Source organism: Podarcis tiliguerta, assembly GCF_965153285.1.
Source record: "Podarcis tiliguerta genome assembly, chromosome: 14".
Classification (NCBI taxonomy): domain Eukaryota; kingdom Metazoa; phylum Chordata; class Lepidosauria; order Squamata; family Lacertidae; genus Podarcis; species Podarcis tiliguerta.
This window is the reverse complement of record NC_139547.1, coordinates 25,756,060-25,778,641: the sequence shown is the minus strand read 5'-3', so window position 1 is coordinate 25,778,641 and position 22,582 is coordinate 25,756,060. Positions and strand designations below refer to the sequence as shown.

At 45.6% G+C, this 22,582-nt stretch overlaps 1 protein-coding gene across 7 annotated transcripts in view; it reads left to right on the top strand.

Annotated features, from left to right (window-relative positions):
* MEGF11 (multiple EGF like domains 11) overlaps positions 1-22,351 on the top strand; it is a 345,431-nt gene extending 323,080 nt beyond the window's left edge. For 2 of the 7 annotated variants that reach the window (XM_083411870.1, XM_083411872.1), the window contains 3 exons: positions 7,777-7,833; positions 14,580-14,786; positions 17,697-22,350. In XM_083411870.1, coding sequence (XP_083267996.1) covers positions 7,777-7,833; positions 14,580-14,786; positions 17,697-17,857 — 425 coding nt within the window. In that variant the 3' untranslated portion in view covers positions 17,858-22,350. Of the gene's footprint in view, positions 1-1,925; positions 1,993-7,776; positions 7,834-14,388; positions 14,466-14,579; positions 14,787-17,696 lie in introns of those variants that run through there. The other 5 variants (XM_083411869.1, XM_083411874.1, XM_083411871.1 and 2 more) reach the window with 5 other exon arrangements.
* Positions 22,352-22,582: the final 231 nt, after the last annotated feature.

The window sequence follows — 22,582 nt, the reverse complement described above, 5'->3', positions numbered from 1 at the left end:
TAAGAGAGCTCTCATGGCAACAAAACTCGTTAGCTTTTAAGGTGCCGTAAGACGTTGGATCTGCTGCAACGGATTGAGATGCTCACTCTTTATAGAAGATTTGGGTTCTTCCTGGTCACAGGTAGACCCATTCTTGCTCCCTTCTAATTGCATAGTTAGCTTATTGTCTCTGTCAAGGACTGGTCTTGCAATGGTGTTCTCTGACAAGGGTGCAGTGCCCTGTTGCAGGACTGGCTGTAGCTCAGTGGCAGAACATCTGTTTGCCATGCAGAATGTTACAGGTTTAATCCCCCAGCATTTCCAGGTAGGGCTGGGAATATCCCCTGTACAAAATCCTGGAGAACTGCTGCCAGTCAGTGTAGACAATATTGAGCTTGACGGACCAATGGCCTGACTTAGTATAAGGCAGCTTCCTATTTCCCTGTGTCTTAAGGGAAGGACCATAGCTCAGCAGTAGAGCATCTCCTTTGCATGCAGGTCCCAGATTCAACCCCCAGAATCTCCAGGTAGGACAGGGAATGTCCCCCAAATGAGGACAGCAACTGCCAGTTACTGCATAGACAATACTGAGCTAGATGGAGCAACGGTCTGATCTGGTATAAGGCAGCATCCTATACATAGGAACAATGCTTTTACCCTAGGATTGGCTGGCTGGAAAGTCACATGCTAGAGCGCTTCTTCATTGAACTCTCACCCAATATACTTTGACCACCCACAACCAGGTTCTTTGTAAGTTCAGTTCCCTGTTCTCATCCAGCAGCACCTTAGCATCCATTCATCCCCAAATGATGGTGGGAAGAGGAGCTCAGAACAGCTTGCCATAGCTCCTATGGGGAAATTTGCCAGGTGCATTGTGAGTGATGTGTCTATCAGATGCCGCTCACAATGGAGAGCCTTTGCCCCCTCCTTATCATGAGACTAGGAACATGGGAAGAATTCGCCCTTTCCAAACAATATGCAAACAAACACAGCTATCCTCCAAAATTTGTTGCTCTCCAGTTTTTGTGATGCAGCCCACAAAATGTATAGCTGTGCACATATTAGTGGAACTTATTCATAAGAAGGCATGTATTAGTAAATAAAATTTTAAAAATACAGAAATGCATTCTATTAAGAGGAGACACTTTAAAAAAAGTGTATATTGATGAGAAAATTTGCATACAAATATTGGAGGGAGGGAGAAAGGCATACTATAATGCTGATGAATTTTTGCAAGGTCTTTTTTGTTAAAATTGCAACTGATAAGAAAACCGTGCTGAACTGAAGACGAGAAAAATTAGGAATTGAGGGTAACCAAAATTGACAGATTTCCCATCCCTACTTGAGATGCTGAGCGAATCCCAGTTGCAACAGACTGAATTGTTTCTGCAACTACCTCCTGAAACTCTGTTTGGATTTTGCTGGTGGATCTGTTTTGAGCATAGCGATCTCCTCCAAGATTGCTGATTTTTTCCCCTTGAATTGGAAGAATTCCTCTCCATTGTGTTGATTAAGTGAACCTCCCTCTTTTCCGACTAGTTTTGTGACTGCATGCTAGTATCATTTTGTGGTGGTGGTGGTGGTTTTTATATATATATAAGCTCCTTCCCCCTTCACTGTTTTCTCTGGGTTGTGTCTTAATTTGTAAGTCATTTGCACAAGCACCTGAATATTCTCTTGGGGGGGGGGGTAGCAGTTGTGGCTCCCCTGTCCTTCTCAGCATGCTCTGGTGTAGCCAAGCTCATCTCCTTCTCATCGCATCTTCTCTGTCCTGCCAGTTTCCAAAGTTCCCAGTGAGTCTAACTAGCTTGTTCCAAGGAAAGACACTCAGCTTCACTTCCCCACCTGCCTATTTCAATTTCATTTTTCAACCCCCCTTGGCTTTGTTGGTGGGGCTCTTTAATTGCTTCTGCATTAACTCCTTGCTGTCGTGACTCTTTGAACAGCTCAGTAATAAAATCCTTGAGAGACGCACTGCAGACTGGAGAGCTTACGGCTATCTGAGTGATCTAGGTCAGTAATTTTCATCCATTAAGTCATTTGAAGTCCCAGGTCCACTTAAAATATGAGTTTATGCAACCAAAAGACCCTTGCTTCCTTTAAACAGTCCGTTGTAGGTTTTCTAAAAACCTACCCAGGTGGGTTTTCTCCTACCACAAAGAAGTCTGTTGAAAGTCCAAGTCTTTTGTTTTGTATAATGCTGAATTTCACAGGCAAAGAGAGTTTTGACCAGGTTCAGAAGAGTGCCTCTTTGGTCAGTTCTCTTTATTTAGTGGATGGCTTAATTCTATGAGGACTTTGGGCTTCTCCACACTTCCTCATGTCTTGCTGCTTTCCCCTGGGGAAAACCACTCTTCAGCGCTCAGTCAGAGCAAATGGAAATAGGGCGGTTTGTGGATTGCTGTTTGTTCCAATTTAAAGCGAGAGTGACTTTTCCCTGGGAAAGGAGCAGGGCAAAGGGGGAAACTGCTTGGACCCATGCTTTCTAGGCATGAGACAAGAGGAAGTGTAGACAAGCCCTTTGTTTCAGTGCTGCTTTCAGTCATAGAGGTGGCATTACAGCACTGCTTGTTATCTGGAGTCTGCTGGTGAAAATCTCATACAGAGATAGCCAACAGCACTGTAGTGACATCTAGTGGTAGAACACGTGCAGTGCAATGCAGTGCAGTGTAATGCAATGCAATGCAATGCAATGCAATGCAATGCAATGCAATGCAATGCAATGCAATGCAATGCAATATTAGAACATCAAAGGAAGAAAAAACACATTGGTTCCAATCTAACCACAGAAATACTCTTCTTCTTCTTCTTCTTCTTCTTCTTCTCTCTCTATATATAAACATTTTCCAAGTTGTCTAGCAAGGCATAAGCAGTGTATCAAACTGATATTGTCAGGCTGCTTTTATATTTATATATTTTCTGTTCCCGATTCCTGGCTTTATTTACATACAATCATTATTAATTGACATTCTTATTGAATCACTTTCAGGTTTCATGACCATGAAACAGTATATACATTTTGTGAAATAAAATAATTGTAGTATTAATTTTTAATTGTTTTATTAGATACTTTTTTTATTTCTGTTCATTATTTATGCACTCACAAGGCACCTAAAATTTACTAAGCACTGTGTAGAGATTTATTCAGCGCTGTGCAAGCTCACAGTCTACTAGACATAATACAAAAGGGGGGAAACAGTGAGAAAGGAAGAGGAAAATCAAGCAAATTCAGATGCCAGTTCTTTAAGTTGCGTAATTGATCGACTAGCTTGAATGGCCAGTGAGAAGGGGGTGGTTCTGGGAGAAAAGGATCAAATGGCAGCTGGTCCCAGATAACCTGATGGAATGGGCTTGGCTACCATGTACTCTTCCACAGATGCAGCCAGATGGAAGTGGGAGATGTGGAGCCAACACCAGCATTAACAGTTTCAAGACTAACTATTTTCTGCATACCCTTTTGCTCCTGGTTTTCCTCTAAATTCTCCCACCCTGATGCAGTTCATACTGAGAAGTTCATACTGGCCATGATCACTGAGCATTCAGGAAACATTAGGGCCAAACGGAGACTACCTCTTGTTTCCTGGGCGCTGAAAGTTCAGAATGACACTCCCTCATCCACATAAATACACAGAGTGACAAATGCCACCACTGATAAATTTCATTGTGGGATGGTTGATCATTAGAAAAGACTTAGCAGGCCAGATCAGGCCAACAGTTTGTTACCTCTAGACTAAGTCCTTCCTCCAGATTTAAGGCCATTGTTGTGAGCTTGGGTTTAAGTTCTCGCTCATCACAATGGACTTTTCTTTCTTTTCTTTCCATTTTAATGACCCTAGATTGTCCATCTTTAATTGCTTTGGGGTGGATATAGCGCTGGCACAGGTTTGCAAACAGCAAAGAAACAGGGAGAATTTGGGTGTCTGTATATGTGCATTTCTCCCTCCCACAGAGAGTTCTAGCAAAGTTAGTTGGTTGCAAGGACGTAGCACTTTGCTGCGTTTTCTAAAATACCACTTTTTTCAATTCAGAGACTATAACAGGAGTGCAGAACTTGTGACCCTCCAAATGTTGTTAGATTCCAGATCTTGCTGTTCCTCAGTTCCCATCATTCCTGGCCATAGTGTCTGGGGTTGAAGGGCGTTGGAATCCAACAACTGGAAGCCCTCACTACAGGCTTGTCCAGTTAGTGATTTCCCAATATCTTTGTTTGATGGCTTGATCAGTGTGTGTGTGTGACTGTAGAGAGTCTGGATACTTTTCATTTTGGCTGCCCATTGTAGCCCTATTGCCTTTCTTCTTTGGCGATCACTCATAGCTGAGTAAAATTGTCTTCCATGAAAACGGTCTTAACAGTGAGTCCGTAAGTGACTGTGGAGGTCCAATTCTGGATCCACACATCTGTCCACAGGTTTCCAGGCTGGAGTTGATCACGGTGAGGGCTTGTCAAATGTGCCTTCCCTTTAGTTCGTTTCTCCCTTTTGTCTTGAGTCCGTGCTTCTTCAAAGTCCATGACACCTTTGGTAACGACGGTTCTCCAGTTGGAGCGCTCACAGACCAGTGTTCATATATGAATACCAACATATTTTCCACACACACACAAAGCACTGGCTTTGATGCAGGCCATAGCTGAAAGACTGGCGCCTTCAAGGTGGCTGATCTAGGGAATGAATGCAGCCCAAACCACAGCAGCATGGGCAGACAAATCAATACAAAACTGAACTGGACCTCCTGGCAAGCTGTGCCAAGCAGATGATAAAGGGTCTGGAAACCAAGCCTTATGAGGAATGGTTGAGGGAGTTGGGTATGTTTAGCCTGGAGAAGAGAAGGCTGAGAGGCAGTATGATAGCCATCTTCAGATATATGAAGAGATGTCACACGAAAGATGTTTTCTGCCATTCTCAAGGGCAGGCGCCAAACCAGTGGATTTAAAGGACAAGAACAGAGATTCTGACTAAAGGTTAGGGAGAAAGTTCTGATGGTAACAGCTGTTCCTCAGTGGAATGGACCACCACAGAAGATGGTGAACTCTTCTTCATTGGAAGTTTTTAAACAGAAGTTGGATGGCCATCTGTCAGGGATTCTTTAGCTGTGATTCCTGCATGGCAGGGGCTTGGACTAGACAACCCTTGTAGACCCTTCCAACTCTACCATTCTATCATCCATCAACACGAGTCTTGCATATGGTTACACCAGCTTCTATTGCTTCATAAAAATACTGGGCAGTGGTGGCTTGTGCCCATTGGGACTGGTAGAGAGGGAAGGCAGGGAGGCCAACTGTAGGTGGGGCCAGAGTCAATGAGTGGGGGAACCAACTTATTCTAGTTTTGTCCCCATTCTGCTTCCCCCCTCATTGACTTCTATGGGGGCAAAACTGAGACTAAGGACAAGCAACCTGACATCCAGAGCCACCCCCTGGGATGGTTGTTAAGGAAGAAGGCAGGCAAGTGGCTGAGGGCAGACTGAGGTTGGTGGGGCAGCCTTTGTTGATAGTGGTCTTTGTGTGAGGAAACCCTGAACAAACCTTATCCTACTCCACAAGCACCATCTCTCTCAGGCCTCTGCAAGTGAGCCTATTCCATGCCATTGGGGTTGAGCATGGTGCATGTTCACCAGTCATAGAGCACTGGGATTACTACAAAACCAGCACACCTGTGTGTGGCCAGTCCCCTTAATAGCAAATGTGGGTGCTGAGCACCAACAGAATTGTTGGGAGCCAAAGTGGAGCCACTGGGGGAAAGGTGTAGGCATCAGCAAGCTCAGGAAAACCCTAACTCAGGCATAGGCAAACTCAGCCCTCCAGATGTTTTGGGACTACAACTCCCATCATCCCTGAACACTGGTCCTGTTAGCTAGGGATGATGGGAGTTGTAGTCCCAAAACATCTGGAGGGCCGAGTTTGCCTATGCCTGCCCTAAGTTTTGCAGATGTAATTTTTTAAAAATCATCCCCCAATTGAGATTTTATTATTATTATTATTTTAATGGTCCTCTGAGGGCTGGGCACATTTAATAGTCATGGAGTGTTGACTCAGGAGGAAAAGGGGGGGGGAGTGGGAGAGGAGAGTGGAGTAGAGTAAAAATCCTTTTTTGTTGTTACTACCTCAGATTTTGCAAGGGAAACATTTGAATGTCAGCTGCAGACGGGTGTCCTCAAAGCCAGGCCGGGGTGGGGGTGGGGAATTTCCCATCCGCCTCGTTGAATCTGTGCAAATTTTAAGTGGCTTGCAAAATGCCCCCACGTCGCATCATATAATAAGGCATCTCATTTTGAAGGGACTAACCTTCAAATCCACCAGCAACAGAGGGCTTCAAAGTAAGTGCTGCAGATGCATATTTATACCTCCATTGTGTTAGATCGCTCCCTAATTTAGCTGAGTCCCCAGCAGGAGATTTTCCCACTTTCCTCCTGATGAGGAGATTTCCTTGCCAAGGATTTCCAGCTGTAAGAGAGTGCATTGAAAATAGAAACCCATCCATGCTATCTCCATCTGCAAACAGGTGCAGAGGTAGCGGGATTATGGGGTAGAGGCAGCCCAGCTCCTTTGAAATCAGAAGTTTTGCCATTGAATGTGAACACCCACCATTTCCCCCTTTGCTTGGAAGAATTTAATGGACTAGATTTTTCATATGAATGTTTGCACCACAAAGAGTGGCCTGAACAAATTTTACATGCCAGGCAATTTTTGCATATACTTTTTTTAAAAAATTAAAATTATCCAGCTAATGATACCAGTAAGGGTATCAGCATCCATAGCTCTGCAGCACACTGAAGCCACCCTTCTTGACCACTGCACATCTCTCTAGAATGGCTTTGACTGCTCCGCACAGGTGTAGTGACAGCAGGAAGAACAAACCTCTGTACTTCCTGTCTCATACAAAATAAATCTTTTGCAGCCTCCCCAGTGGGGAAGATGCTCGTACCAGGGACACATTTAAAGCTCTTTTAGTACTGCTTCTTCTCCCCCGGTTTCTGAAATTTCACCGGAGGGGTCAAGTGTTCTCAAGAATGCCTTTGGTCACCATGAGGCCTAGAAACTTGCCTTTTTTCAAAATGCACCCAAATTGGATTACGTCCTTGCATATTGTCTCAAACTGGGTCTGCTTTCAGTAGTAGGAGTTAGTGGCATGCCAGATGAAAATCCTCCTCCCCAAGTGGCCTGAGACTTGGGATGGGGGGAGGAATTCTACTCACTTCACATATAAAACTTACCTAATTTGCACTTTGGGAAGCAAGATGAGAAACTGTCATTCACCCACCCTTCGAAATCTGCAGTTCTGCAGCCAAGTCATGTGTACGTAAATGCACATGCTAGGATAATGTGTGCATATGCATGCATATATTAGGGGGAATTGCTTTGAAGGGGGGGGAAAGTGCATTTTTGCGCACACAAAAATGAGTGAACTGCAACATTTTGAAGGGTGGTTGTGGGCCAGTCCACGCATTGTTTCAGAAAGTGAAAATTAGGTAGATCTGCCTTAAAATGCGAAGAGAAACTTGTTTCTCTGCTAAAGCGACTTCTGGAGAGAGATCCAGACATCCTCCCATCTACATGCCACTTGCTCTTTGCAAGATGATTCAACACACTTCTCCCTCCCTCGCTTATCCCCCCCCCCTCAAAAAAAAAATCCCTTGTGTCAGCCAGCAGAACATTGGGCTCCCCCCCCCCCCATGGTCAAGCACTCACTTTTCCCTGCCTCTGCATCACAGTGAGCCAAAGGAGACACATCTTTCTGCTGCACAAGTCCAGTTTGCATAAAGTTATTTATGCATTTTCCATTGTATATTATTTTTGTGCAGGTGCTTATGGGATGAATAGACGTCAGAACACATACATTATGGAAAAAGGCTTCAAAGGTATAGTATCTGATGCTGGCAAGTGACCCCATAGTGGCCAGTTTGGGTAAGGCAGGAGAGGTGAGCTCGCCAGCCCCAAACATCTGCAAGGTGGTTGTTAGTCGGTCTGCAAGCAGGCAGGCAAGCCAGCGCGTTTTTTGAGACCTCTGGCGACAGCCCAGCTTTGACTTGGAGCTTTGCCATGCCTGTTGATCTCTGCCCCGCATTCCTGCTGTTATTGCCTTCCTCCTCCATTGGCAAACAAATTAGAACTGAGCTCTCTGTTTAGGAAAGCCAATGGCAGTAGCACTTGGTAGATGTGGGTCCACAGCCCACCTCTGATGTGGACTTGCCATGTGGTTTTGAGGCAACTCGTCCCCTACGCCTCAGTTTCCCTACTCCCAAGGGTGGCGGGCCTTCTTCAGCCTGAGGGCCGCATTTCTTCTGAGCAACATTCCGGGGGCCACATGCCAGTGGTGGGCGGAGCCAGAAGCATAGCTGGGCAGAAGAACAAATGTAAATGTTGCCTTTGTACAGTAGGATAGTATCTGCATATGCTTAACACACTCGTCCTTTGGAAAGCATCTGGTTTCAAGGACACGCTCCAGCCAGGCCAACGCACTCGCGGAGTGTGTGTCTTGGGGAGAGCTCCAAGGGCCAGATAGAGAGGCCTGGGAGGCCATATTTGGCCCCTAGGCCTGAGGTTCCCCATCCCCGCCCTACCCTGAAAATGGAAAGAATGTTGGCTTACTTGGAGAATTGCTGTTAAAATATCTGCTCGAGAAATAAATGTTTTCCCTGAGCCTTAGAAAGACTAGATTATAAGAGCATTGCACTGAACTTTTGTGGATTTAAGGGCTAAAGAGCAGGGATCAAAAATGGTGGCATGAAGAGGGTTTTCCTTCTCTTAAGAAATGTTTTCTTTTCTTTGCTGCTTAGTTACTTGCTGCATTTATATCTCATATTCCATCATGGTGCTCAAGGTGACTCAGAACTGGGCTCCAGGCACTAGCCAGGCTCCGACTAGCAGAAGCAAAAATCCCCATTTTGAAATATTTTTAATTTCTCTCTGCAAGCTGCCCAGACAATCTCTGGTTATAGGGTGGCAGATACACGCTGAAAATAAACAAGGTCCCTGTATCATACTCTTTCAGACCCAAGCACCAAAATCAGGGCCAGCGCCAGAAATAGTCATGGCGTGGATCTACACAAAACGGGGGCGGGGGGGGGGGAGAGACCACTAAATTTATGTCAGGAATTAGATCATTATAACAAAATAAAATAAAACCTTTGGGAAAAGGCATATAAACATTTTCTGCTCTCTAACGCCATCTGGTGTTGCATGTTTATAGCACCTTCAAATCACTGTTTCTTTACTAGTGTAGCTGAGTGTTAGCAACACCCCCAGCCCAGTGACAAGGTTCACCTGGACCTGTTCCTCCTCTCAACAAAAGAGCATAAGAAGAAGAGCCCTGATGGATCAGGCCATTCTGATCCAGCATCCTCTTCTCACAGTGCCCCACCAGATGCCTGTAGGAAACTAAGGAGCAGAACATGAACACAAGAGCCCTAATCTCCTGTGGCTTCCAGCAACTGGTATTCAGAAGCATCCTGGCTAGTCGCCATCCTTTGTGAACTTGTCCAATCCTCTTCCTAAAGCTTTACAAGTTGGTGGCCATCGCATTCCATAGCTCAGCTATTTCCCCTCCCCACTTTGTCCTGAATCTTGCAACACTTAAACCGTTGCAACCTGCTTGCTGGTTTACATGCCTCTTAATCTGGCCCAAGGGAAAGCTGATGGGGAGAAGGAGGAGCAGGAGTGGCTGTGGTTAAAATTTCTGCATTAGGAAAACAACCATATAGTTGTGGGGGACTATGAAGTCTGATTGTATGCTAGCAGGTGATTGACAGGTGGAGGCCAGTCTTGAAGGGTGGGTCACATCCGGATCCGCCTCCAGATCTGAGTAAATTAAGGTCTCAATTTAGCACCAAGAATGATAATGAAGGAAATAGGTGTGTTTCCATGGTAGAGCATCTCATGAACTTTGTGGGGGAGCCACCACTGAAAAGGCCCATTCGCACTTCGCCACCCCCCACACCACCCTCAGATGAAAGCTCTGAAGGAGACCACAGGGTTGGGCTGATTCATATTGAGGCAGAGACAGCCCATACAGCGTTGTGGTCCTGAACAATTTAAGCTTTTATGGGCCCAAACTGGAGCTTTGACGTGACCCCAGAAACTAATCCGTAGCCAATGCAGTCAGGCCGCAATTGGGCAAATAAGCTCAGGTCTTTTAGTCTCGGTCCATAATTCGGCAGCTGAATTCTCCACTAGGTGCAGCGTCTGAATTATCTTCAAAGGCAGCCCCATGTATAATGCATTATAGTAATCTGAATGAAGTGTGTCTAACTCCCCCCCCCCCCCAAAAAAAAAGGAAGAAAAGGGAAATAACTTTTGAGATGGGATTGTGAAGTTTGGAGCCAAAACTGCAACGGGACCTGGAAAATCTGATTTCCCCGTGTGTGTCCTTTTTCTCATTTAAAACCCATGTACAAGAGCCCCCTTGTTTATGGACAATTGAAGCCGTGCCGCAGCGATAGTCAAGGAGAAGTGGGAGAAGGAGTGTTGGTTAACTCCAGGCACAGTAATATCAGTTGCTGGAAACCACGGGAGGAGAGAGTGCCTTTGCTCTCCAGTCCTGCTTGCGGACTTGCCACTGGGGCATCTGGTTGGCCACTGTGAGAACAAGATGCTAGCTGGATGGGCCATGGGCCTGATCCAGCAAACACCTCTTATGTTCTCAGAGGGGGTTACATAGAATAGAATAGAATAGAATAGAATAGAATAGAATAGAATAGAATAGAATAGAATTTATTATTTATACCCCGCCCATCTGGCTGGGTTTCCCCAGCCACTCTGGGCAGCTTCCAACAAAGTATTAAAATACAGTACAGTGGTACCTCAGGTTAAGTACTTAATTCGTTCCAGAGGTCCGTACTTAACTTGAAACTGTTCTTAACCTGAAGCACCACTTTAGCTAATGGAGCCTTCTGCTGCTGCTGCACCACCGGAGCACAAGTTCTGTTCTCATCCTGAAGCAAAGTTCTTAACCTGAGGTAATATTTCTGGGTTAGCGAAGTCTGTAACCTGAAGTGTATGTAACCTGAAGCGTATGTAACCCGAGGTACCACTGTAGTCTGTTAAACATTAAAAGCTTCCCTAAAGAGGGCTGCCTTCAGATGTCTTCTAAAAATCTGGTAGTTCTTTGACATCTGGTGGGAGGGCGTTCCACAGGGTGGGTGCCACTACAGAGAAGGCCCTCTGCCTGGTTCCCTGTAACTTCGCTTCTTGCAGTGAGTTAACCGCCAGAAGACCCTCAGTGCTGGACCTCGGTGTCCGGGCAGAACGATGGGGGTGGAGACGCTCCTTCAGGTATACTGGACTGAGGCCATTTAGGGCTTTAAAGGTCAGCACCAACACTTTGAATAGGGAAAGGGAGTTTGAATAATTGTAAGTAAGTAAGAAAGAAAGCTCAGTCGGTAGAGCATGAGACTTTAAATTTCTGGGTCATGGGTCCAAGCCACACCTTGGGCAAAAGCATCCTATATTGCAGGGGGTTTGACTCAGTGAGCCTTAGGCTCCCTTCCATCTCTACAATTCTACGATTCATATGCTTGCAAAAGCCCGTGGTACAATTTGCATGAAATTTGCACACAATAATTTCTATGTATAGATATTTCAGGGCAAAATAAGACAGTGGCTGGGGAGGTGTCACTACATTTCACAGGGCACCCCCCTTTTTTTGGCCCAAACAGCCCAGAATTGAATTCAGTAGTAAAATGGAAGCTTTGCACTGTGAGGCTCTGTTAACTGTAATAAATAAATAGGCCTCTCTTATGAATAAATAAGAAAGAAATAATATATTCAGTTTACATCATGCCCTTCCTCCTGAAGGAGCCGAGGGCAGCAGACTCAGCAATGATAAAGCACCAACAAAAATTAAATCCAGTAGCAATCAGTTTTAAAGTGTCTTAAGGTAGTTAGGAACATTCTAAAAAATGTGTATCCGTTAGTTACTGGTAAGACAGAGTATTTTTGTTGTTATTATGACCAGCCCTTCACCAGGAGGTCCCAGGGCAGGTTACAACAATTTGAAATTCAGAACTAAAAAGAGTTAAAATAGATTGCAGTCACAGGATGAGCACTGAAAATGCACGTTTCAGGTGTCAAAGGCCAGGGCGGAAGTGCATCTTCAGCATTCGCTGAAAGATGTATAGAGAAGAAGCCAGAGGCACTTTAACCAATCAGGACGAGAGGCTCCTGCTCTCAGAAGGGCAAATGCAAATAGAAGTTATGACTCTGTATGCAAATATGTGACCTCACCTGTGAATTCCTGCGTGAGGAAGGAAATGCAAACATTCATCACTCAGCAAGCAGTGAATAGTGAAGTCAGAAAGAGACCCGGGGGGGCATTTTGTAATTTCCAAAGGCCATGGCAAGCACAGCCAGGCCAAAATGGCAGCCAGTGTTGTGTAGCCTTTGAACTAGGACATTTCCCCCAATCCCTACTTAGTCATAAAGCTCACTGGGGCTGTTGGGCCCTTCGCTGCCTCTCGGGGTTTTTCTGAGCAAAGAACATGCCAACTTGAGCTCCTTGCAGGAAAGGTGGGATATAAATGTAACAGTCATTTTTAAAAAAGCAGGCTGTTCCCAAAAGAGATCATAAGCATCCAATATAGAGCTAGTTCACCAACCTTGTAAAAACTCAGGTACTTTCCATCATGAGAGATTTTTAATCCTCGCTCACTCTCCAAACCAGTTCCCTGGCCCTCCTTCACACCTTGAAGCTGATCTTAGCTGGAAGCAGGGAGATGGGTGCCAATGTCATGCCTTTCCCCACCTTCACGGCCCATTCCTGCTTCAGAGCGAGGCGAGTTGTGTCAGCCTAGTGCCACCATCCCCAGCCTGGTTTCCTCCAGATGTTACGAACTACAGCTGGGGCTGATGGGAATTGTAGTCCAAAACATCTGGAGTGTGGCAGGTTGGGGAAGGCTGTGTGTGTTGCGGGATGGGTGCAGCAGCTAACTAGGATTGGGAAGAGCCAGGTTCAAATCCCCACTCGTCCACAAAGCTTGCTGAGTGACCTTCAGACGGTCATTTCTCCCAGGTCAAAATAAGTTCTGGTGTTAAATGCATGCAGATGGTTAAGAAATGCAGATAGCATCAGAAGCAGAGAGAGAGAGTGCTATCAAGATGCCAGCAAATGTGGCAGTGGAATGCCTGTATTTTCAGCAAGAAAACCCAGAGATCACAAGGACGTAAGGGTAGCCCTGCTCTCAGAGCAAGATGCCTCAATGGGAAACCTGCAAGCAGAACCTGAGCACAAGCGCCTTCTCCCCTCCTCCTGTGGCTTCTAGCAGCTTATACTCAGTAGCATCACTGCCTCTGACCACAGAGGCAGAGTTAGAGCCTTCCAGGGTGGGGTGGACTTTGGGTCACATGACATAATTCCTCTGGATGCTCCTTAAGAAATCTGAGAGGTGGGGAGGGAACCCCAGCTAATATCCTTAAAGTGACAGGTAAGTGACCATCAACCGATTCCCTCTTTGTATCCACAATAGAGCCAACCAAGCTTTTTTTTTTTTTTTTAACCTGGTGGTCTGAGGCTCTCTGCAAGATCGCAGAGCTGGCATTCTCCTTCGCACCTGAGATGAATGTTTCCTGTATTACGATGATGAGATGGTGGTGTCAGCCTTATAAATGATCTTGCCTTGTATAATGTCAATGGTGATTTGCAGGACCACACAAGCAAAACAGAAATGTCAGGTCCCTGCCCCGCAGAGCTTCCAACATTCCCAGTTGGGAAGTCAATGAGGGGAGGGAGAGGCAGAGATATCAATGGTTTTATTTCACATTTTTGGGAAGAAATGCTGTTTGTCTGAAAAAAAGGCAGAGGGGGGAGGGGGAGAGAAGAGGGAGCAATGTGAAAACTGAATTTTACCTTCCCGTAGAGATCACAGAATTTATCTGCTAGCAAGCAATCTTCCTTCTAAACCTATTTTAACATGAAAATCTAATCATGCCATTCTGGACTTCTCCCTATAAAGCAATTAAAACAAACAAACAAACCCACGTTGCATTAAATGTGGTGTGGGATTTCCGGGTGCCACCCCTGAAACAGGTATTATACCCAGTATGCCAAAAGGCTTTGCTTGCTAGCATGGTTCTCTCTGCCAGGGAGGAGGGTGGGACATGTGCATGATCTCTTGGTATGGAAAGGGGGACCTTAACCAGTGTTATCCTTTAAGGCAGGCGTTGCTGGTTCATGGCCCTCCAAGCATTATTGGACTACAGTTCCCATCAGCCCCAGCCAGCATCCCCAATGGCCAGGGATTTATGGGAGCTGTACCCCACAACATCTAGAGGGCCAGCCCTGCTTTGAGGGATGTGGGGAATGGTGGCATGGGGTGGTTGTGTGTGTACAAACTGATGTTCTTAATGTAGCAAAATGAGACCCTTTTGACCGCAGAGTCCGTGGCACTGAAGGGCTGTTTTCTTTCCTACTGAATGTTCAGGAAATGACTTGCGAATGAGTTTGGATGAGCAGATGGTTTGGAGAGACAGTGGTTCGGAGATCCCTGAGGCGTAACTGGTGGGTCCCTGTGCTGTGCGCTCTGAGGGCTAGAAACCCCCTCCTCCCCTCCCCCTTCTCCTCGAGGTCCGGTCGCATGTGTGCTAAGAGGCCGGCCCGGCTCTTGTCTTGCAGACTATATGAAGGGATCGGCCTGCAGCTCCAGCACCTGTTCCCTCAACAGCAGCGAAAACCCCTACGCCACCATCAAAGACCCCCCCATCATGGCATGCAAACATTCCGAGAGCAGCTATGTGGAAATGAAATCTCCCGTTCACCGGGACGCATCCTATTCTGACACACCAGCCTTGTCAGCAGCTAATAAAAACATATACGATGTTGGTAAGTATCTCCGCTGATCCAGCTGCAAGCAGGGAGGTCCAGCTGGTGCTGGGTCATCAACGGTGGTGCAGTCCAAGTTTTTGCTGCGTTAAAACTCCCCATGGCCCCCTTCCCATTCATTGGCCACGCTGGCGGAGGCCGATGGGAGCTCAGCAACATCTAGCAGGGGAACTGCACTGACGACCCCTGGCAAATGGGCAGGCCAAAAAAATATACACCGACTGCTCATTGCCCATTGAGTTGGTGCGAAGTTACTACTGTTTCCTTTGCAAACTGGCAAAGGGCTTTCCCAAAGTGTGGTTAACTAGCAGTGGCGTAGCGTGGGGGGCAGTGGGTCGTGGCCCTGGGCACAAATTTCCGAGGGGATGCAATGAGACGCCCCATGGCAGGCTCCTTCATCAAGGCTGGGGCTGCAGGGAGGTAAGCGGTGCCAGGGCAGGACCTTTGGGGCTGGGGGGGCGGCAGCGCTTTCACCGCACAGCTGGTGAAGGGACACCCGCCTTTGCCCCGCCCCTGGACCAGCCAGGGGGGAGCGAGTGGGAGGGTGCTGCCACTGCCACCCACCAAGGAGGGAGGAAGGCAGGCAGGAAAGCACTGCCAGAGCCATGCTCAGAGCAACACAGCAGTGCTCCTGCCTTTGTGTTTCACTGCCTTATCCATGCTCCCAGGTTGGGGCTGGTTTGCAAGGAGAGGCTCCCTTGATTAGATGCTGGCCAGTGAAGGGACTGACCGCTACACCAGGGGGCCAACACTTAGCGAGCCCTGGGCACCGGTAACCCACGCTATGCCCCTGTTAACTAGGGCTATGTGGCTTCTTCGTCCAAGAATAATTATTTCAAGTTCCACATCCCAGCAATCCAAATTGCACGACGTGCCAAATTTTGCGCCAGTATGCTTTATTTGTTTTTATGCACATGTCTGTGTTTTCCTAATCTTTTCACTGTTCTGCATAATTTATCTGGGGCTTCCTTAGCCATGGGAGGGACCAGTGTGGGTCTGCTGAAGCCTCTCTTCCTAGATTGCTGGCAGGGGTGGATGGAGCAGCCTGGTTCTGGCCTGTGTCACTATTCGCCTGCGTTCATTCCTAAGTCTGTTTGGTCCTGATTCCAAATTAATCTGCAATTAAATAATAATAATGATTCACCTGGGAATTGGTATAGGAAGAGCAGGTTTCATCTCAGTGTATGCTTTTTTTAAACAGATTTGAGCCTAATGCATTTCGTACTTTGAACTGAGAACTATATTGCAAACTCTGGGAAAGTTTGGAAGCCAAAGGATAGTTAAGTTCCGATTCAAACATCGGTTGTGTCAGTGTACACCAGAATTCACTAAAAGAGAATTCCTCCAGCTTCCATAAATATTGGTAATCACCTAGCAGCTTGTGTGTGGCTTTTGCTCACGCACTTTCGGCTGGAGGCACTAGAAACATGGTATATTTGGGTTTTTAGAGACAGGGGAGGAGGAGAAAAAAATGTGGTTCTGAGTGACCTGAGCTTTACATCCATTACCACATTTGCTGTGTGTACGTTTTTCTTAGAGATGAGTGTTTCTGTCAATTTTGGTTTTATTTTTCTAGACTTTTTGCCACACTTCTACATCAGTTTGAAATCTTTTTAAAGTCTTCAATTTTGCCAGCATTTTTGTGTGCATTTCCAACATTTCTGTGATAAATTTCTTCTAAGATAATGCATTTGATATATTATTTTCTCTTTAACATTATTATTAATTTTCTTGCTTCGGGATTTCATTTTAGTATTTGCCCTAATCTGAGGAGACCCATTGAAAGCAATGGACCTTGCTCACTAGGTCCATTAATTTCAGTGGATAGATTCTAATTCAGCTGGCTACAACCCAAAGCTTTAATACTAATGATCTGTGTTATGCTTTCATATTCTGTTTTCGTATGCCACTCTTGGGTATTCTCTGATTTTGGAGCAGTTAAATAAATATAAGCATATTTCTGCTCACTTTCATCTACTAGTTTATTGGAGAAGTAAAACAAATAGAACAATTAACAACAATATCAGAGAAATAACAAACATCCACTTCCAGTACTGGGTAAATCAGAGGTACAGAATGAAATGTAAACAGTCAAAAAAAGGTAGCAAACAAGATCTACAAAAAATAAAGGTCATAAATATGTTTTTTTAATGTGATATAGTATGTATGGGAGCCCTCAGAAAGTAACATATAAGCCCAATAGTGTGTAACTATCGCCAAATAAAGTCATACACAGCAGACACTAAATCTCTTAAACACAAAAATGCCGCAGGATATATATAAAACATGTTTAAACCATTCATAGTGGTGTTTTTCCATCTCTGTGGTGGAAAAGTTCAACGGGAGTCTGTGTGGTACTCTCTGGATGGTGCTCGATTTCATCTCAGCAGTCCTAGGAAGCATGGCCAATTCACAGGGGATGGTATGAGTTAAACATTTAGGCAACACTATGCCAGCTACCTATGGGGGAAGAGAACAGACATTGATATGCTTTTACTGCCAAAGTTAACGTAGAAATAAGCTTTTGCTAAGGGAATAATTGTCTGAAGCAGCTCATGGTAGAGGTAGCCAATGTGTTGCTCTGCAGATGATGTTGGACTACAACTCCCATCCCTCTTGTCTGTAGGCCATACTGTCTGAGGCTGATGGGACCTGGAGTCCGATAACATCTGCAAAAGCACCACATTAGCTACCCCAAAGCTTGGTAGCAGAGCTAAGGAGCCTCGGCTCATTACTAGAACAATGCATCCCAGAATTCCTTGTTTAGAGCTAACAAACTTTGGAATGGATCATACTGACAGTGTTTGCAGAGACATCTTTTGTCTTTAGCGTCTTTCCCCGAGTCTTTTGTTTCTGAAGAGGTGGCTGCTTAGAGGAGGCTATTCAACGAGTCCCTGTTTGTCTTTGCAGAGCCCACCATCAGCGTCATCCAAGAGGCTCGTCTCCGCAATGCTGTCTACATCCAAAACCCATACGACATGCCCAGGAACAGTCACATCCCCTGTCACTATGACGTTCTCCCTGTAAGACACAGCCCAACGCATGGGACACTTTGGGACAAGCAGTCTTAGAGGGATGTGCGTGCTGCTGCTGCACTCATAAACTTCGTTCCCCGATGCAATGACCGAAGAGAAGACAATCCTTTCTGTTTTGTTCTGCTACATGCTGGATAAACAACAACACAACGCAAGGAACCCGAAGACGAGACTTGTATTGGGCCAACTTCCTTCTGCATGAAACACTTTCTTTTTACAAGACAGTTTTATACCGATCACAGGAGAAACCAAGAAAAACTGCTCTATGTACAAACTGGGAGGGGGGGAAGGCTCCCAGAAGCAGTTTCTCATGCAAGTCTAGTGTTGGACAAAGTGTATCTTACTGACTTGACTTTGCTTTTTAAATTGGAGGGGTGGGGGTGGAGGGGAGAAAAGAGACAAAGATCCCTTGCTGTAAGTTCTTAGAGCTGTATGTACTATACTATCACTTGCTGAAAAAGAGGGGTTTAAAAGAACTTTTAAAGACAAGACAGTAGAGGAGAAATAAGCTCTGCATCGAAGAACCACAGGAGGGAGCAGGGCTCAGGTTACTTCTGCCATCCTGGCTAGACAACGTGCTTGAGCTCTGCTTAGTTCCTCCGCGTCCGTTTTGAGTGTGCACCTGCTATTCTGCAACTGTGCGTGGAAGAACCAAACTATCTGGTGCTCATGCACTTCCACTACTGCTTCAAAAATGCTTCTTGCTTGCAGCAGTGGAGAGTGCCGAAGAGGTTTCAAGTAGAGAAGAAACGAGGGTACTCCCTTGAGGTGCTTCTGTTCTCATACTTCAGCATTCCACTATAAACAAGGTTCAGAGGCAGAGAGATACTCAGCCACATAAAGAAATGCCAGAGTTGGCAGGATAGGTGCAAACATAGGAAACTGTTCTATATTGTATCAGAACTTCTAGCTTGGTACAGTTGATGGTGACTGACTGTAGCTCTCTCCAGGGTTTCAGGTAAAGGTTTTCCCAGCCTACCTGGGGATGCTGCTGGGGATTGAACCTGGGACCTTCTGCATGCCAAGCGGTTGCACTTAACACTGATCTACGCCCTCCCTTCAAGCCATGCCACCTAATACAGTCAAATCAGCAACATACAATTTCCAGAAGTTTTTGTTTTTTTTACAGGCTCACTCCCCACCAGGCAACTGCTCATTCTATACACATTATTTTGCTGTGGTGTTTCCTTTTGCATATAAGATGCCATGGCAGCAGACATAGGAATTGTCACAGTTCAAAACTTCCATTTTTTCCTCTAGATTGTTTTGAGCATGACCTAATGTTGGGACTCAATGTATTTATTTTTTAGGGCACGTGCAAAGAGGGGTTGCAAAGAGGAGGCTGCTTCACCTGGAAATACCAATTTAACAGTATTACAGTTCAGTAGGTACCAGATATGTGGGGGAAACAAAAGGAGTTTCTGGAAGAGGATTGGGTAAAACGACAGGCCCAGGAAGACTTGAGCCTCAATTCTGGGTCTGCGAGAATTCCCACACTCCAGCTAGCTGGAGGGTGCTGCTGCAGTAAGCCAACACTGCTTAATAAGGAACATGTGCATGCCAGGTGCGCAGTTACGTTATAAAACATGGCCATGGATGCTATTTATTTATAACACTGTTCCTAGGAACAGAGTGTGGAAAGGTGCAGCTCAGTGGTAAGAGTACTTGCTCCGCATGCAGAAAGTCCCGGGTTCAGTCCCTGGCATCTCCTGGTATGGCTAGAAATGTCCTGTGTCTGAAACTCTGGAGACTTGCTGCCAGTATGTGTAGGCAATACTGAACTAGGTGGCCAATCATCTGACTCAGAATGTGGCAGCTTCTCACACCCTCATTCTAAAAGCTTCAAGCGAGTCCCCAGCTGGAGTGGTAATTTGATAACAAATTGTTCTTGTTGTAGAAAGACAAGTAGTGACCCACCACACTCATTTAGGAAGTCTACCTGTAATAGCTAACAGGCTCCCCTTACAAAGACAACTGCTTCTGATTTTTGGAGATGGGCAATGCCGACGAGATCCCTCTTTGTTGCCTTCAGTGTGTGAGCAAACTGTACGTTACCTGTCCGTGGCTGTAGGTATGTGCTGGCATGGAAACAGTGGGCGAATGGCTGCCACCCAGTGGCAGAGCATCTGCTTTGGTTGCAAAATCCTAGGCTCAAGCAGCAGCATCTCAGTCACCAGCAACTAGGAGATACCTAGCTGAAACCCTGCAAAACTAGGGACTTCAGTAGAAGGCAAATCCCTATGTTCCTAGTGCAAAAATGCAGGACATTACTCCTGAAGAATGAACTTCCTATTGGTGATCACAGATGTACTGATCTTCTACAGGCAAAATGGAATGGCAGACTCTTTCTAAGCCAGGCCCAAATGCATTTGAGGAGGATGGAGTAGATGTTATTTGCTCATAAGGGGTAAAGTTGCCAGGAAGAGCTGCAGCCTAAGCAAACACACTGTTCTCTTAAAACTGAAGCACCTTTTGTTTTCAGTGTTCCTGAATGCTTATCTTTGGAACACAGTGGCCAAAAACGTCCCCTTTCATGCTGATTGGGTGGCTTGAAGGATGCTGGAGATAGTGACCCAGCTGCAGAAATAGTAAGGGGTCTTTGACCCTCTGTGACCTCAGACCACTACACCACTGAGGTACAGGATCGGTTTCAGCCAAGTAGCAGACTTGGGTAGACTTGTTGCTGGGTGTAAAGCTCAGCTGAGTCAGTGCCAGACTTTAGCCCAAGAGTGGGGGACCTTATTGAGGCTGAAAAGTTTTCTGAGGGCCACAGAGCAGTAGTGGACGTGGTCAGAGGCAAAAGTGTGTGGAGCAATGAATGTCAATTTTGCCTTTGTGCCATTGGCTAGATTCTGCTCTATCATTCATCTGGACAAGAGGCATTGCTCAAGTTCAAGGACGCATTCTAGCCAAGCAATAATAATCTAGGTGGAAAGCAGGGGCACCGAGGGTTCTGGGCCCTGGGGAGAGTGCTAAAGGCCAGAGGCAAAGGCCTACATTTTGCCTGAGGTTCCCCACCCGTTCAGCCCACTGAACTGTTCAACATCCACTGGTAAGTTGAGATAACTAATGGCAGCTTAATTCCTCTCTAGAAGCGGCGATGAAGTACTGAAGGCCTCTCTCTCCTAAAGCAGAGAGGGGGATATCTTACGAAACAGAGCAAGGATGTTCCCCAGGAAGGATGACAAGATTTATCCACAGCACAGGAGGAAATGTAGTTATTTACCCGAATGCTGCATGTGTGCATGAGGGGTGGGGGTGGGGTGGGGGAGGCAAATGAGCCATTTTACTTTCCAGGAAAGCCTTATGCAGATGACGAAAAGTAGCAGAACCTTATTTTGTAGGGCCAGTGGGGATATATATTTTAATTACGTGTATAGAAAGAAAAAAGTCTTACCTCAGAGTTAAGCGATGGGAAAAGTCCTCCATGAAGGCTTTTTTTCAGACAGGGTAACTTCCCAACTGTGTTCACGTCTCACTCGGAAGTTAACACATTTAACCCAGATGGAGCAAGGAAACCGCTGCACAAATTTGGAGGGATGTCATCCTGCCTCTGCGCCGCATCCTGGACTGTAGCAACGCGCGTTGACTGGTGAAATTGTCCCCACCGTCGGTTTGGGCACAATGGAGGCCTAGATGGGGGTAGGGGGAAGGCAACCTAGTGCTACCCCATCAGAGGGTGCAAGCTTTCAGATCACACAACCCTCCCTTTAGTAGCCACGTGCGTCATGTTGCTGCACAGTTGAGACTGCACCAGGTAGCTGAACGTCCTTTGGCTTTTAAAAAACTGGATGGTTAAACCAAATTGAGGGTTGGGGGGAGGGAGAAGAATACTACTAAATCCAGCAGAGACAGTGAAAAGCAAATCCAGTTCCACACAAACACACACATATATATACATATAAATATTATATATATATACATACATATATATATATATATAGCATTCCTTTAAAAAGGAATCTAGACACTGTAATGGCAATACTTTTTTTAAAGCAAGACAGATTTGTAATATTTGTTGACCGTATGACGGTGGTCTACCTTGTAAAAAATAAACTGAATTTCTCTCAGCTGTGTACTTCTGTAACACAATCCTTTGTGAACCTTGCATGTCGCTAAAGCTATTGTCATTCTTGAAAACTTTACTGTGTCAACTGGGAAAAATTGATTTGAGCCTCCCTTCTTCCTAGTGTTCTGGAACTGGGAACAGTTATGTTTAAAAGCAAGTGAGAAGTATTTTGTTGGCAGTCATCAACCCAACAGATCTCACTCCTGGGAGGAAAGGAGAACTAAGACCAGTGGCTAAGCTCTCACTCCACTCTCAAAACAAAATAATAATAATTCTGTGCATGCGCACTCAATCTCTGGAGAGATCTTGGCTTATGTACTGGGCCCCCAACAAGCCTGGCCAGCTGAATTTTCCCAGCCAACCTTTTCTCGCTAGTGACTGTCCAAAACTTTCAGCACCTGCAAGAGAGTTTCAATGTGTTCAGCAGGAAGGAGCTTTTTGTTCAGTGCCTGACTTTCACCCTCCTTTGTGATCTTACATACAGACCCATAATGCATGACGATCCAAAACGCACGTTTTCTCACACACACACACAAACACACACACTCACAATGTAGCATGCAAACTGAAATAGCAGACAGATTCAGATTTGCATCTCAAATTGATTTGCATAATTTATTCCGAGTAATATCTGCACTGCATATAACGTTCAGGTTAATCATCTTCATATACTTAAGTGCCATGTTTTAAAT